General features: G+C 35.7%; 1 protein-coding gene across 4 annotated transcripts; it reads right to left on the bottom strand.

Moving 5' to 3' along the window:
- Positions 1–955: 955 nt before the first annotated feature.
- LOC135683502 (microprocessor complex subunit DGCR8) lies at positions 956–16,348 on the bottom strand. 4 transcript variants are annotated; one of them, XM_089109274.1, is made up of 12 exons: positions 16,230–16,341; positions 15,700–15,823; positions 14,535–14,717; positions 13,524–13,666; positions 12,167–12,452; positions 10,031–10,701; positions 8,518–8,618; positions 7,275–7,377; positions 6,520–6,576; positions 5,518–5,601; positions 4,738–4,827; positions 956–2,293 (listed from the first exon to the last, which is right to left on the bottom strand). In XM_089109274.1, exons 3-12 carry the CDS (start codon positions 14,668–14,670, stop codon positions 2,207–2,209), a joined length of 1,758 nt encoding a protein of 585 aa, XP_088965400.1. In that variant the 5' UTR covers positions 14,671–14,717; positions 15,700–15,823; positions 16,230–16,341; the 3' UTR covers positions 956–2,206. The 4 variants fall into 4 exon arrangements, with proteins under 4 accessions (XP_088965400.1, XP_088965399.1, XP_065054837.1 ...); XM_089109273.1 differs by having other exon boundaries at positions 16,104–16,331; XM_065198765.2 differs by lacking the exon at positions 15,700–15,823 and having other exon boundaries at positions 16,230–16,348.
- Positions 16,349–16,562: the final 214 nt, after the last annotated feature.

Genomic DNA, 16,562 nt, shown 5'->3' with positions numbered 1-16,562 from the left:
TTGACAAAGATGGTTGGTGGTTAAATTGCCCCTTCTGTTCAATTTTTAAAACTATTTTCTTCCCAGATTCTAATTTTGTCAAGAGCAGCGTGCAGCTTATACCAAACATGGCTTTGAGAGATACCCTTGAAATCAAAGTAAAAGCCATTGGTCAAAGGGGGCACCGCTTGCAAATATTCCGACAACTGATTCACATTTAAGAATAATGACGTCGTCAAGCGCATGCGCCGTTTTTTATAACGCTGGAGGATATGGAACACAATGGAACACCATCTGTCTTTTGCAACAGTAGCGTTTCACCCATATTCGAACTTTGTTTGACAGTTGTCATCATTAACCAGTATTCGTAATCAACAGAAAACCAACCAATAGGATTTGTGACTTTTATCACAAAGTTCTAAAGATCAGAACGGGATGATGTTCAGGGCATAGGAAGTCTTCTTAGCAATGGTGTGTAAGCCAACTTGCCGATTACTTCATCATAACTAACGCTCAACCCTTATTATGGTTATAGAGAGCTTTGGAAAATTGAGCCCACATTTGGTAGAGCCAATTAGTAAGGTTGCAGTCATCTTGTACTACAAAGTGTACAGATTCGAATATGCAGATTTTAAATTAGATTTTCTTATCAGTTTGATGTATTTACAAAACGCTCCGTCTCGTCTACATCTTGCTTTGGAATCACATTCTCGTGCTGATTACAGATACAAAATTTCCGAAAATTTCCGATGGTCGATGGTAGGGGGGGGGGGGGGGGCACGTGGACCTTCCTCCTGGCCTCGTTCCAACTCCCCTCTTTCTTATCCCTTTAATTCTTACTTTTGCTTCACCGCGGCTTCACGTCCAGGCTTATCAATTCAGCACATTCTATTTGGAGAAGCCAATGAAATTACAAACTTTGTTCAACTTTTGTATGCATAGTTATGGAGGTAGCCACAAAAAATGACAACATAAACACTTCAATATCACTCTTTTACGATGAAGGACGTCTGCATAATACAAATAAACATAAATAGAAGGTCTTCAACAGACAGTACACTCTCTACCCTACGACAAACAAAAGGGGTATAATTCGACCCCCAACCCCATTAAAATCAATGACCCTTTTAAGTTTGAAAACTCCAAATCATTATACTACATACTCGGCAAATCAAACAGGAAGAAGCCAAATTCTGGATTTTCAGGCTGTAATAGGTCTGGACACGAGTAGCTTATATATGATAATTTATGTCAATTCTTTTTTTCGTTATACAAAGTCATTTTGGGTGAATAGTATCTTACAGGCTGAAGGAAGGGGCTCTGACACTAATAACGTCAAATTCATTCACACAAATAAATTCATTTTTGTAGCTCCAAAATGATACATTTTATATGAACTTGCTAGAGAAAGACGAGGCCAGACTTTGTAAAGAGAATAACTTAGGGTAATTGAAAATAACATTGTATTATACAGTTGTTCAGCGTTATCTCTAACCTGGATAACAGACTCACTACTTAGGATACGTTATCTCCAAACGAGATAGAAAGTTGGCCAAAAATTTCATAAAAATGAAATCAATTCATACCAGTGAGTTTGTAATTAATCTGGCTTTTCAGCAGTAACGGACTCTTGGCCAAATATAGGGGGGAGGGGGGGGCGAGTTAATTGCTTTGATAAGATGGTGTCATACTTTCTCATTGTTTGTCTTTCAAAGTGTTGGGGGCCATCGCCCCCAGGTGTCCGCCACTGCTTCAAGCTTTTTACTTTCTACAATTTCAAGGAGTGCACCATCAAAGTTTGCTTACTTTAGTATCAATATCTAACCATACGAAAAATAAAGACCCACCCGTTTCTCATAGAAGTAGAACCTGTAGAATGGCAAAATATGGAACCCATACAACCTGTAGCTCTCTCAAGCACACGAAATGCATGATTTTCGAGGCCACAATCACTTCATATAAATTAGGTCTCCTTAACTGTATTATGTTTTTCAGTCTAGTATGAAATGAATCGAATTCTTTCGGCAACCAGCACATTAATAACTCTATCTACAAGATATTGGAAGCTAGCTAGCACAACCCTAAATAACCAATTTGAATATCGTTTTTGCACAGAGGTGGCGATAAATAGTTGTTAATAAAATTAGCCAAATTTGTTAAACCAAATTTATTTGGCAAACGGTTGATGTTTAACCAGATTGGAATAACTTTATTTGCGCGCAACAAATCATCCAAGATCCAAGTCCCCTGAGGGAATAGATGACGTCGAAGGAAGCTGTGACGTTGAAGTTTCGACTGATTCGTGTCGACTTTTCTAAAAAAGAAAAAAGAAAATTCAAAAAAGCTACAATAAATCAAACAAAATCGGATCAAGCAAATTAGAAACGTTGTCCTTCGTAATAAACAAGAGAAAAAGACAAAAACCCAATACCTGCAGACATGCAAGATACCATCCCAACTTTTGCATACCCTCTAGTGCCTGTTGAGACAGGCTACAGTTCCACTCTTTTAGAAAATTCTAAAACCTTATTCCCTTAATGATCAGCTAGCCCCTTTCTAGAAAATGGCAGGCAAATACCTATAAACTACCTACAAATACCTACAAATACCTGCATTAATTCAGCAAGTCGAATTGAAGGCTGGTTTTCACACGTTAAATTTCACTCAAGCTTTTAATTTAGTGTTTTTTACTTTAAACATAGGTTACCCTCACTCTTCATTCATCACTCCCTTCCAAAGAGAACATTTTATCTAAACCAGGGGTTCTTAATGTTTTGAGTGCCGGGCCAGAAAAACATGTGGATTTCCTCCGGGGGCCACTGAGTTTTCGACTTTTACATAGCTTGTGTCCAAAAAGTTGCATAAAATGAAGTTCGGATCTCACACTTAGGCTAATTTAGAGATAAGATAGGCCGGCCTATTATTTATTGTTAGATTCTATATTCATAAAATCTATCTAGTGCGCTTATTTTCATGAAATAAGTTATGGATTGGTAGATGAGAAGAGAGAAAAAGGGAGGGGGGCGATGATAACATTTAGGAACATGATGCTGGCTTGATGTTAGAGGGATTGGCTCAATGTGCAATATCCGACGGATTTACACGCCCAAGGCCAGGGATAGCTTTCTGGGGGAGGGGGGCTAAAAGATTCAAACTGTAATAAAGTATATAAAAAGTTTGTTTACACAAACGTTTGCAGCATGCGTTTCTTTTACCAGGTTGAATCAGAAGATAGTTGTGCTATTTTTAGGTTACGACGTTAATATTCGCTAGGTCGACTTAAATGCACTTGAAGTCGGATCCAGGGAAAGCGAAACGTGTTTTTTAAAGTGGGGCCAAAATTTAATGATTGTGTTTGTATTAAAAAAGGCCGCCACCATGGTTGGTGGCAAGAAAAATTTTAGATTATAATAATCTAGGGATGGCCAGAAACTGCATCTAAAATAGAAATTGACGGGAGAAAGCTAACGGTTTCATAGTTTTATCTATTCGAATGTTGACATGAAAAGAAAGGGTCTTCCAAAGTATTAGAATTATCATGGCATAACAGCGAATAATCAACTTTTTTACAAATGAATGAAACCAAAATAAAATGGAGAGAAAAAATAAATAAAACATAGTTTGGCAAAAAAAGCATTAGCTAGTGCCCTAATCCATATACGCTGCCACATACAAATACGCTAATAAGCATGAACTTCATGAACTAAAGATTAAGTCTGGCCTTGGGCAGATTAGGTCATGGTGAGTTTATCAACGACCTATTGAATTCAATGAAAGCAGTAAAATATTTTGCTATAACACGTTTAAATGATTAAATAAAGCATTTCCTATTTTCTTACTCCTGTAAAACCACAGAAATGATGATAGTTTTACAGGCTTGTGTTCGCAGATTCAGCAGCAAAAGAAAGTACAAAATTTGATAAGCGTGTTCTGATTTCTTGGCTCGATAGTTCTTTTAGTTTCATCTTATTCAACAACGACTAAATGGCTCAATTCGGAAAAACTGGTATGCTTCAAACTTCTCGAAATAACAACGGCTATCCGAACATCTAAAATCACGTCTACACTCTACCAACGGAAATAAACGACAACTTCAACTCGACTGGACTTGCACTGAAAGAACATACGATTTTAACAACATGACTGACGCACACAAAACCCTAATGACACAAATTAACGGCAAATGGACTGATAACAACTAAAATAGAGATGGCACGATGACAAACAAAATGACTGACGCAAACATCGAAAGACATTCTCATTAACGATAACGAACCACAAACACGATGCACGACAGACAAAATTAGTTGTATAACACTCCTTTTCGGAACAGGACGGCATATTATCATTTACTGCAGAGAAAAAGAAAATATCAGAGCAGTCCAAAAACAAAACCAAATCGAATTCAAAAATTTCATAATGTAAGCCAAAAATATTTTTTTGAGATAAAGCGCTCTGCGGGCCGGATAAAAACTTGCTGCGGGCCGGAGTTGGCCCGCGGGCCGAAGTTTAAGAATGGCGGATCTAAACCATACTACTTCGTTTATCATGACCACAAAGGCAGCATTATCAAATGAAACAGAAAATTTTGTTGCAAGTACCTAAGCTGAGGAAAACGTTTCTTAATATGAACGACGATACTATATTAAAGAATTGTTTCAAGCATAGAAACATCGCACGGAAATATATCACAAAATGGTTTGGCTAACATCGATGAAAGGAACATCATAACACATTATAACGATTCAGAATACTTGCCTCCAATAGCCTCATTTCTCTCTTTAGCTTCAACATGAGGTCAGGATTTGCACGAGGCAATTCGGAAAATTCCTTGTCACTTTTCAGTTTCTGAAAAAGTGGGAACATATGAAATGATAAGGATTTAAAAAAAAATTGTATTTCAAATGAAATCTAATAGACCATTTTTAGAGCTGAAAAGAACTGAATTGTTAAAAGAAATAACTGAAACGTTTGAGACTGTTTCTCTTTGTGATTTCTCTAACATTTCTCTAAAAGACATTAAAAGCAAGGGAATATATTTCTGCCTGCAGTTTAGTCTGTCCGGAGAGGGCCCTGTTTCAAGCTACAGCAAGAAGTGAAGCAAAAGTAAAGAGAAGATTGAAAAATGATCAACAAGAGCTTTTGAAAATAAGATATGACCAAATAGAGGAGAGCAGAAAAAACAACAACATATCAAAGAAACATTTAGAGATACAATCATATGAAAAGAAATTTATACAAAGATATACTGAGAATGTTGGCGATGAAAAATAAAGTCAGATGCGATAAACGATGCAAAAGATGGCGTTTAAAGGTGTTGGTCTTTGAAGTCATCAAAAATTGTAAAAAATTGCTTTATATATGTGATTTGAGCGCTTTGGGAAATAAAGGTTGAAAAACTAGCTAAAATAGAATGAAAATGAAATAAAAAAGCTTCAGAATTTGCAGTAATTGAAATCACGATGAAAAGATTGTCATTCAATGGTTTAAATGGCCTTTCTTTTTGTTAATCTGTTTAAAAAAATACTTCTTTTTCACCTTAGAATCTCTGATGAACTTTGTTGATGCATTGCAGTACATTCTGACAAGCTGACCCCACTTTTCCAATTTTGGGTGAATTTTCTGCAAGAAAGACAGAACTTCATATAGAATCGAAAAATTCTATGTCTATCGAAAACTTCTTATACTTACGGTATCAAGTACGGGAAACTCCAATTTATGGTGAGAATAACAAATTTGGAAAACAACCATTTGTTGTGTGAGAGGTAGGCCTATGTGCGGTGGCACAAGTGACACATTTCCCTAGTCCATAAAACCTAACTTTTTAAGTTCTTATATTCTGTCCTTTTGTATGTGTTTAACACCACGGGGGGTCACCTGAGCTTTTTATATACAGGGGAGTCTATCCGATAATTATGGGTAAGAATTTTCCTTATGATCTGATACTTTTAGGTACCTGATTTAACAACATACCGTTTTGGTAATTATGGGTTCAACTAACACATAAAAAATAAAAAACACAAGTAAAGAACAGATGTGTTTAAATTGACTATTATATGAAAGAGTCTAAATTACTATGACTTGTGGTATTATATGTGCTCAACAACAAGATGTCTTATCAAGATTATTCTGATATTTTTAGGGTCTTATCAATACTTTTTAGCTGATAATAATTGGTCTGCTACATTTTTTTATAGAATTTTAGATGAACTTTGAAAACTGCGGATGGACCTCCCCGCATGTAAAAATTTTTAGTCACTCCTGTGGGTGTGTAACTATATTTGGTACTTTGTTGCCTGCGCTTTTTCGTTAACATGTCTCCCTCTCTATGACTTATTCCTGTCTTGAATTTCAATCTTTTACAGCGTGGACTTTTACTGCACCAATCTTCTCAAACTCGAGGTCCTCGTAAAATAATTTATTTTTCAAAAAAACAGAGGTATTTACATCACAAAAGTATATGTTGAGTAATCTTTTGATAGGGAGCTTGAACATAGAATAAATGAAAGTTATAAGAATTAAAATCAGTTGTATTCAAACCTTTAGTATTGCTTGTGCAGCAAGATGCTTTCCAGTTTTTCTATTTTTGCATTTCCCCTGAGAGCAAAAATATCAATAGATTGTTATACTAGTCTGCCTTTTAGGAATTTTAAATGTATTTTATACTTAACAAAAACAAACAAAGGCATTTCATATGGGAATTTGCATTCATTTTACAAAGGTCTACGGAGAAAATGGATGAATATGCACACCATCACTTGAATGCCAATGCAATGCAGAACTGTTATTGCCTATCGCCTAACATTATCACCTAGCAACTGTAACAAGACTCATTTTCTTCCTTTGCTGTTTAAAATTATCCATCATCGGTAAAAATCTGTTTCTATCCCCTTAATGCTTGCATGCTCGATTTCTTTTTCAATTGTTCTTGCTTTACTTTTCATTATTTATTTCTTGGACACACAATTATACTTAATCGATATGCTGATTAAATTACATCACCATTTTACGAAGAGTTTTATCAACGTTTATTGTCATTTAATTTGGTTGGTTAAATATAATGCAAAATTTTCGTTTGCAACTGAAATTATCTGCCAGCAATGAAAAGGGGTGACTAGATCAATAATAAAACAGCGTTTGAAAAAGAGCTGGCTCAGAAAAAGGAAAGAACTGCTAAAATTTAATTACAATGGTCTAAACGCAGGTAAGGCAATTACCTTACGCACAAATACTCTCGATATTGTTGAAACTACTTTAAAAGCAATAAAAAAACAGGGTATGTTTGTTAAGCTTACGGTCGCAGTGTGCTTTCCACATGTTATTTCGTAGGTGTGAGGATCATTACCAGCGCCTTCAATCAACTTAAACTCAATGTCTGCATCACAGAGGCCACGATTTCTTAGAAAAGAACCAAAAAAATTGTTAGAATTTCCTTAATTCATAGTAATCAGTTTTGATCAAACACTTTTTAAGATGAAATTGCTAAAGCTCCGATTTTATCAGCAAAATATTCCACGTTCTAGCTCATGGGCTGAGTGAGAGAACCAATACAAAGCTTGTAACTCCATCATGTGTTTATGTGAGAGACAATACATCCAGAGCAACTGAATTCTTGCTCTTAACTAGCCGGATCTTTCCACTCAGGATAAACATCTCCTATCTAACCACTATACTGGATGAATGATGGAATGACCTAATAGAATTATTATGTGAACAAGCGATGGATTCATAATTTGATCTTTAAAATACACTTTAGCAAAAGGGTGTTCAACAGACATGTGACAATGATTTCCAAAGACTTTAGTTTGAACTGAACTAAAAAAATACGAACATGAGTAGCAACAACAAGGCAACGAATTGCAAATAACATAACAGAAATGATAGCACGTGATTAATAACAAAACTTAAAATTGAAATAGAAATAACAAATAAGGGACATCGCTTAGTCTATTGACTCTAGAAAGTGGTTTTGAAACCGTGTATAATAACAAATCATTTCAATTGGAATCGAACTTGGAACCATGCCCCCTTAATGGGCAATAATCTTTATGTGACGCTGTCTGTTACACCCATAATTGTTTCTATAGCCATGTAGTCATGTAATCAATCATGCAACTTTAGCCAAGTTTTGCGTCAAATTAGATCTACTGCACTCACAGAAATAATTCGCAAGATAAACTTAAAAAATAGGACAGCACAGAAAAACGACACACATAAGACAAAGAAAATGCACTAAATTGTTGCTGGGATGCCACCTTGATGCTTTGCCACCTTGATGCTTTGCCACCTTACTAAAGGAGACCACCTTTAGGCAATGCCTTTAAATAACACCATCTAAACTGAGATCACCTTGATTACACATTTTTTAATAGGAGCGGAATCCCTTGACATAAGGTCTCTTTGATAAATGATGGGCCATCTTTATTCCGTGGCAGCCTATTGCAGTGAAGGATTTTGCTTCCATTTCTTACCATATAATGACAAACATATAATTGATAATGATGAACTGAAGTTGTAATGTACCGCAAATTATCCTACCTTTTCAAGCACGTGGAAAGCACTTCAGCGGGCGCTGGGAGGCCGACCGATCTTGCACAGTCAGCAACGGAAGGGTCTTCTATGTCCAAACCGTCAAAAACCTGTGCAAAATAACCTTGGTTACTCGTCGCTGGATATTATCTTTAAAATTTATACAGTAAAAACCCACGAAAAACAGCCCAGTGAAAAACAGCCTAGAGGCCTACAGGCCTAAACTTTGGGATTAGACCCGCGTCTTTTAACAGTCTATTTAGCCTGGAAATCAGATTTGGTTTATTTGCTTAAAATTCAAAGCAAAAGATGCTTGGAAAAACAACATTTTACAATATATGGTGCTGAAGATGGGAATATTACAACCAATAAGTCAGAACGTTGAATATAAAGTGAAAGATTGAAATCTTCAACGGTGTGCATCAGATATGATAATAATTTACTGAAAATATTTTAAGGTATTGATTCATGAGAAAAGACCAAATTGGTTATATTTCATAAAACTCTTCATGAACACAGGGTTTAAACCTAAGAATGGAAAACCACTTTAAAAACCAAGGTTAGGGATAGGGTCATTTCGCTGGCAAAGGCTCAATTTCCGCAAAAGATCAATCATAAGAGCTTGTTCAGATTGAAAGGCAAAATTGTAGGTTGTTGTACATGGGCTTTGAATGCTGAAAATACAGGCAGAAATAATCGCATAAAGAGAATTTAGAGAATAACTGATGAACACAAGCGTAAACTCTAGAAATTAAAATTCTGCGAAATTATTCATAGATGTGATCTGCCAAAAACCTAACCAATGGATATCAAAACAAAACGTGCCAATTAGTTAAATCTAACCGTCTATGCTTTGCCTTACTGTAAATTCTCGAATTGCCCCCCCCCCCCCTGGAAAAAGCCCCCCCTCGAATAAGCCCCCACCCTAGAACTAAAAATTGTTAATAAGCCCCTCTCAAATAAGCCCCCACTGCTACCGTAAATTCTCGAATTGGACCCCTCCATTTGATGATTTTTGCCATCTGAGGTTGCCTATCGCGTTCTATTGAATTACCACAACAAATTCATACTTTTGGTAGTAATTAGTTAAATGCTCATAAATAAATTCCTACTAGAATAAACAGGGTATTTTAATAATGTCTTCTTAATGTCTACAATAACTTTATAAGCCCCCCCCCCTCGTATAAGCCCCCCCGAATAAGCCACCATAAAAAATATAAAAAATAAATAAGCCCCCAGGGGGCTAATTCGAGGATTCACGGTATTTCTGCAAACTCCTAGGAAGATATGTCTTTCAAAACACCCAGAAAAGGCACTGAAACATTACTGTAAGAAAAGAATGGTAATTCTGGTGTTAAAATGGGAACCATTCTTGAAATGGGAGACTGGACAATCAGAAATTTGAGGGTTGCAAGATAATATCAAACGTTCTTTAACGTAAAACATCCTAAATCTTGTTTCGGGCCTTTTCGTAACACCTTTCCTTTCCGTATATGGTATAAAGATCATTTAGAGCACTGACCGAAAATTCTTTTTCCGTAAACTCGAAATTTTTCATTTCTTCGAATTGTTTCGGCAGCAATATCTCCATCGTTTTTTCTGCCGCAACCTGCCTCGCAACTTTCTTTGATCTTCCCTCGCCCTGTCCGTACTTTAAACCATCAATCACAACCTCAACAACATACTGGTCGCCTTTACCCTTTACATCAACCATATCAAGGGGTTTCTTCAGCTCTTTACTGCAAAATTCCGTTAAAATTGCCAACGGCGTCTTCCCAGGTGTGACGGCAAACTTATTCTTCGTTCGATACACAGTTGCAAATGGGACGGCCTTTAAAACACTAGGCAGTTCTGGCTTAGCTTCAATTTGATATCCCTCTCCAAAAACTGTCATCCTTGCTTCATCCTCGGTAATCTTTTTAAAATCGAATACTCTCCCAAGATACATTTGCATATCCTCCAGATCAATGACTTCGATGTTATCAATCATTTTGGTTGCTATAATTGGCTCTTGACTTTCAAAATACTCTTTGTTGTGCCTTAGCTTACCTGGCTCCAGTTCTCCCTGCGAATGCTTGCCCTCGGAAAGCTCACTTAAAAGCCTGGCCTCTGCACCGTTTTTCACGCCACCACAAACACCCTTAAATGAACCAGCATCTTCATTTGACTCTTCTTTCCGTCCAGTACAACTATCTGCAAAGAAAGAAGAAATAAGGACTAGAGTCTTCTACATATAACTCAAAGTTTAGGAAATATCAACAAGATTGAAAAGCAAAACAAAAGTCAATTACTGACAAAAGGTTCAAATTTTGAACAAAGTTCATAATTGAAATTTAACTTTAATGACAGATGTCGAATAGCTTGCCTAAATTAGCCAAAGCTGCAATTAGATAGAAACCATCCAAAGTAAATAGCAAACAGCCAGCAATAAAAACTTTGACACGAAAAAGATATTTAGCAAGTAAAGGAATTGAAAACAGAGTTTGGTTTTATAAAACAGATTTGAAAAATCGCACCTTGAACGTCAACAAAAATAGGTGCCGAGTTAAGAGATTCCAGGGTCCTCTTTCAATAAAATACACTACAATCTTTTGGTGGTACAAAACTTTAAAATGGCTTTGAAAAAAACAAACATTTGAGTATACTAAAGCTTTTTGTCGGACACTCTTCAGAGTTTAAAACGTCAGATCATAGACCGAAAACTCTACGCTAGGAAACTTATATATCCAGTTGTGGATCCAAATAGGCCAATCAGAAACGCCAGCACATGACTTTTGAGGTTGCCCAATCAGTGCCGCTCGCCTATTGAAAGTGTTATCAATGGATTCCTAAGGTGAAGACGAATTCCTTCTGTCTTCACAATAGCGGTTATTTCGTGCTTATGTAGATAGATTCCAAAACTGCTAGATGGAACGACTATTGGGCTTTAACAATCCGAAACACTTCGCCATTATAGTTTTTTGCACAATCTGGGTTTTCCAGTAAATGCTGCCCGATAGCAGAATCGCATGTTTAGTGTTAGCTCGAGATCTGCAAGACCGAGGTGGCTGTTATCTTTGGTGAGCTTTAGTATACTCAAATGTTATCTTTTTTTCAAAATACACTACATTTGACAATTACTGAAATCAATCTTACAGTGCACTTTCACTGTCTTTTGATGAACAGACCTTATATTCTTGCTAACATATATATCATACGAAAGAGTCTATCAAAATGTTTTACGTGTACTTTTGGAAGCCTCTTTAAGGCAGTAAAAAGGCCTTTTGGCGCAACATGATCATCGTAATTGGACAAATCATTTCGTTCACTGAGTTCAAGCAACAGTAGGAGTTCCTTTACAAAAGGAAGTTAGCCTGGTTATATTTCAATATGACTGCTATGAAAATTTAATCTATGTTGCAATGATTTGCCTGATATAATCTAAACCTGGGGCCTGCTCATCTCGCTTTCTCAACTCCGATGAAAATCTAAACCAGGGTGAAAGTGAACAGTTGAATTCACACCACGTTTTGACTGATAAAATAAACGGACGCAAAGTACTTTGGGATTAAAAATCATAAAGGCTGTAAGTCACCCAGAACAGAAAAATGAAAAGAAATTCCAAGTAGTCAATTTATCTCAACCCGGGCTGACTCATTCAGAGCACCTCTGAAATTACCTTCACAGAGGCTTCCAATTGACTCTTTTTGCTGTTGACAACAAACTGGACTTATATAATCGACTGTTGCACTCCGGTCAACACTTTCAGTCGGTAGCTTTGTATTCTCCTCTGTCTCTATTCCGTCCTCTCCAACTACGCATCGCTCCTCATCGGTATTGTCAACTTTGGACCGCTTTTCCGGCAAATTTTCACTGCTTGATGAGCGCTTTCTTTTCGCAGTTTTAGTCTGAAGACCAAGGATTTGGTGCATACATGGAATTGCAACGACTGGAACCTTGTGCTTCTAAATACAAAATTTTGCAAAAATTTCTTATTTTCATAAACTAACAATTAGAAACAAAGAACTCAATAAATCGATGACTTAAAGTAGTTTTTATTATGGAATCTATGGAATAAAGGCAGATTATGGTATGTAGCATAAACATAATCTAGATTTAGATTTAGCAAAATCAAAGTCTAGATTCCACAAAGATTTAGATCTGTTTTGCCAGACTCAAAGTATAGTGCAGTGCAATAATATTATATGTTCTAAGAAAACTTAGGATTTGCAGTCAAGATTCTAGATCTGGTAGAGTAAATTTTAGTTTGGCAAAATCAAAGTTAAATTCTTTAATTCGTGTGATCTGATTACAGATTTGGGCCTGCCAAATTCTCCACTGGTTACCATCTATTCTAAAATTCTTGGCAACCAAATCTTTGATTTAGTTTGTTGAATTCAAAATTCTACAATCAAATTGAAGATTCGCAGTAACATGACTTGTGGGTCTGTTTGCTTGTGGCAGCTTTAAGCCTGGGTATTTCTATATTCAACTTGAAAGAAAACTTCATAGCAACTCGCCAAAGTTTAAAGCAATTTTTCCTTTGTTACATTACAAGTAATGCAAGCAGATCATCAATCACTTGATTTCTTAAGTTACAGCATTTCTGATCCATACTTATAGCATGCAAAAATTGTAGAAAATTTGCAAACTAAAGGTGAACTTTAATTTTACAAAAATGCTACGATTTTTGCAAGTTAAAAAATTAAAAAAAACGACCAGGACAAACTGGTGCATTTGATTTCATCTGTCAAATGACAAAGTATGTAAAATCTTGAAACTGAAACAATTGGATATGGATAACTGCACTGCAAAACGATAATAGACTTTCTCAATATCTTGCAATTCTCATCTTGTGTATAAAGCAAAGTGATGGTCAAATTGTCAGTGGGGATTTTTACTCATTTGACTAGAAAATATTTGTGCATGAGTCTTTGGGTCACTTGTTGATAAATTCTTATTTAGCTGTTAGTCTTGATGTCATAATAAAAATATAATAAATGAAAGATTGAAATATATAAGAACAAAAAACCTGCCCTTAGACTTCCGTTTCCTATATAATAGGGCCTAGACCAGGTTACCACTCTAGACTTCTTGTGCAAATAGACAATGCCTCCACTTTCGTGATAGACAGCAATCCAGTCATCAGGCAACAGAAGCTCAGGTATAATGCCAAGCACTATCAAAGAGAACAGAAGGCTAGTAGAATCATTTCCTAATGCATAACACTGCAAAATTTGTTGCTGAGCCTTATTAAGATTCCTAGAGTTATCATAAGTCACACATCTCATTCTTTCTTTTAAACCCAGGAGAATGCTTCCTTCAATATCACAAAAAGTGAATTTTTCCATTGTTTGTTTTAAAATTGTCAATAAGCAATATAATCAAGCTTGAAATCCTCGATAAAACAGAAACAAAAAAGTATATGCACATCATAAACAAGGTTTGAAGTCTGGTGTATATCATATTTTAAAAGAAAAACTTGAGTAGAGTAAGAACAATCCAGTTGACCTATACTTATTTAATTGCCTAAGGATATCTTTTTAACTTTCCTTGTTAAACAATGACATTCCTTGCACATGAAAGTTGAATTTAAAAACAACATGGAGGGTGACAAAAAAAGAACAATTTTAGATAATGAGCAGATGTTGTATGGTTCATTGTATTGTAACATTAAGAAAAATTCTGGAACATTGCAAAATGTGATTGAAAAAAATGAATCAAGGAAAGCATTACTAGATTCTAGACTCTTGATTCTAAGCAGCTACTCGAAGTAATACTTTACCATAACAAAGATGGTATTGATGTATAGAACCTGCTAAAATATGCTATTGATGTATAGAACAGGATGGTTCTATGTTGCTACTCTCTGACCTCATTAAACATGAAACTTATAGTAGCAACTTAAAACCCTCCTTTATGGCATCAAGCATTTTATGACAGACGAGTAAACAGTAATTTTCATTGAAACAAAACATTTCTTTACTTTCTATCTTGACTAGATGAAGTTTTTTAGCCAACATAATCAAAATGCTGATAAAACATACTATTAATAACTGATTTTGTCTTCTGCCTTTCATCTGGGTGGCTTCCAGGATCATGATTATCATTTGTGGGTGTGCTTGAACTCCTTTCTGGAATTAGCAGAGCATTATAGATAGCTTCATCATTCTCTTTAGCCATGTTGACAAAAATTCCGATAATCAAATAACATCAATTTCCCGCAAAACCTGAGAACAAAAAAACATTAAGCAAGGTTTTTGCATTCCATATAAACTAAGGCACTTGTCATGTACAAGACTTGAATTCAAGTAACTAAACTTCATCAAGATGCAATTAAGTAACTTAGTGTAACTAATAAATGCAAAATTACAACTTAGATTTTTGCATTTGGTATTGTAGGTACAAGATATATGATGCTCACAATTTTCTCAATTTGTGACTGCAATGAATTTGGATGTTCAAACTCTTTATAATGACAGCAGGGTTTAAAACTGTCTATTTGGATTAAAAACTGCTTTTGAAATAAAAGATATAGTCTATTTATTTGTGTTTGGTTCTATACACCTGCTTTACATAGACCTAACACATCTCTATTTAAGTTTGAAAATTATAACAAAATAAATTTCTTCAAGTAAATCAACACAACTATAGGAGTGAAAGTAACAAAACATGAAGGGAACAGCAATGGGCCCCAAACTTTGTCACCATCCTGTATAGCAATGGGCCCCAGACTTTGTCACCATCCTGTATATCAAAGAGTAATCTGTTTGGCTATTTGCAATGATGCAGAGCTTACACAACTGCTGCAATTCTTATGAACACTGGGAATTACACACCATAGTTTAAGAAATTCACGAAATAGATGTGCTGACATACCATTTATGATTTGTAGAAAAAGCATGGAAAGGCATGATAATTTTGTTATTTGTTATAAGTAGCAAGAATTTTTTGAGGAGTAAGCAAAAAGATTCAATATTCAAGTTTAGATCTGTCATTGTGTGATAACAATTTTTTTATTTTCTGTTTTTAAGTGAGATCAGAGTATAAAGCAGCAATTTGATTGCTATATGTTAGCGTTTTTTTGATTGTCCCAAACTTAAATCACAAAAGTTATGCTTAATAACAAAAGTATTTTGCAGTGCAATTATGAATATTAAAGTAAAAAGTGCATTCAACAAAAATTATACTCCAATTTCATTGACTACATACAGGCCGGTCTGCAGAGTATGGCACTTTTCGACGAGGTCTCCGGTGTGCACGAGCAAAAAGCCAGGTGTGCCGGTGTGCACCACCAAAAATTTCTGGTGTGCTGGTGTGCACCAGCTATTTTCCCCTGTTGTGGTCAAAGTTTGTAAATTTGAATTTTACCGTAAAAAATTGTCCTACACCACAATCATAAATCAAGTCTAAGTTGTTAACGATGTTAAAAAAGAATGAAACCAAAAAAAATTTGCTTGAAACCGGATGAATGTTGTGATATTTCTAATAGTACTCTTGAAAATGTATGAAAAATTTGCAATCTACGAGTCACATGGTACATCAAACAGAAAAAGATGAAACTGGCACATTTTGCAGTCAGGTGAAAGAAAAGCTATGATATTAATTAGGCTCACATTTTTCTTCTAAATACACCAACAACTCTTGATTGACGTGCCTTGCGATAATTTTACAGTGATGATGAAGAGATCATGCGACTGTTGAAAACATCTTTTATTGAAAAATCATTTTCTAATACATACATTAATCATCGTTACACATTCGCTGCTAAACTTAGCTTTCTTGTCGTCACAGCTGAGCTGACAGGCGCCACCGGCAGTGCTACCACCACAACCAAAGGGTAGCCATTTTCAGCCTCTTTTTGGATTTGTGCCTAGGGGATTTCCCAGTAAGGTTTTTGTCCGCGTTTGCGTCGAGAGCAATGCATTTTGTTTAGGCAATTTTATGCCACCACGATTTCTATTTGTGATCGAGCAAGGCTGACTTTTTACGAAATTTGCCAGAACATTATTATTTCAAATTCTCGAGTCAATTGCAGTTACTTCAAATTGCAAGGTGGAAGGCAATAGTAGGGA

The sequence above is a fragment of the Rhopilema esculentum genome, chromosome 7 (assembly GCF_057945365.1).
Source record: "Rhopilema esculentum isolate cy_ngs chromosome 7, ASM5794536v1, whole genome shotgun sequence".
NCBI lineage: Eukaryota > Metazoa > Cnidaria > Scyphozoa > Rhizostomeae > Rhizostomatidae > Rhopilema > Rhopilema esculentum.
The sequence above is the reverse complement of the archived record's forward strand: the minus strand, read 5'-3'. Positions and strand labels throughout refer to the sequence as shown.

What these genes read in the sequence shown, in the direction of transcription:
- LOC135683502 (XM_065198765.2), bottom strand. Translation starts at nt 14,670, where the DNA reads ATGGCTAAAGAGAATGATGAAGCTATCTATAATGCTCTGCTAATTCCA. An exon ending in GACAAAATCAGTTATTAATA is followed by an intron (nt 13,667 to 14,534) that starts GTATGTTTTATC and finishes TCTCTTTGATAG; the next exon opens with TGCTTGGCATTATACCTGAG. An exon ending in CTTTCCACGTGCTTGAAAAG is followed by an intron (nt 7,378 to 8,517) that starts GTAGGATAATTT and finishes TTCTTTTCTAAG; the next exon opens with AAATCGTGGCCTCTGTGATG.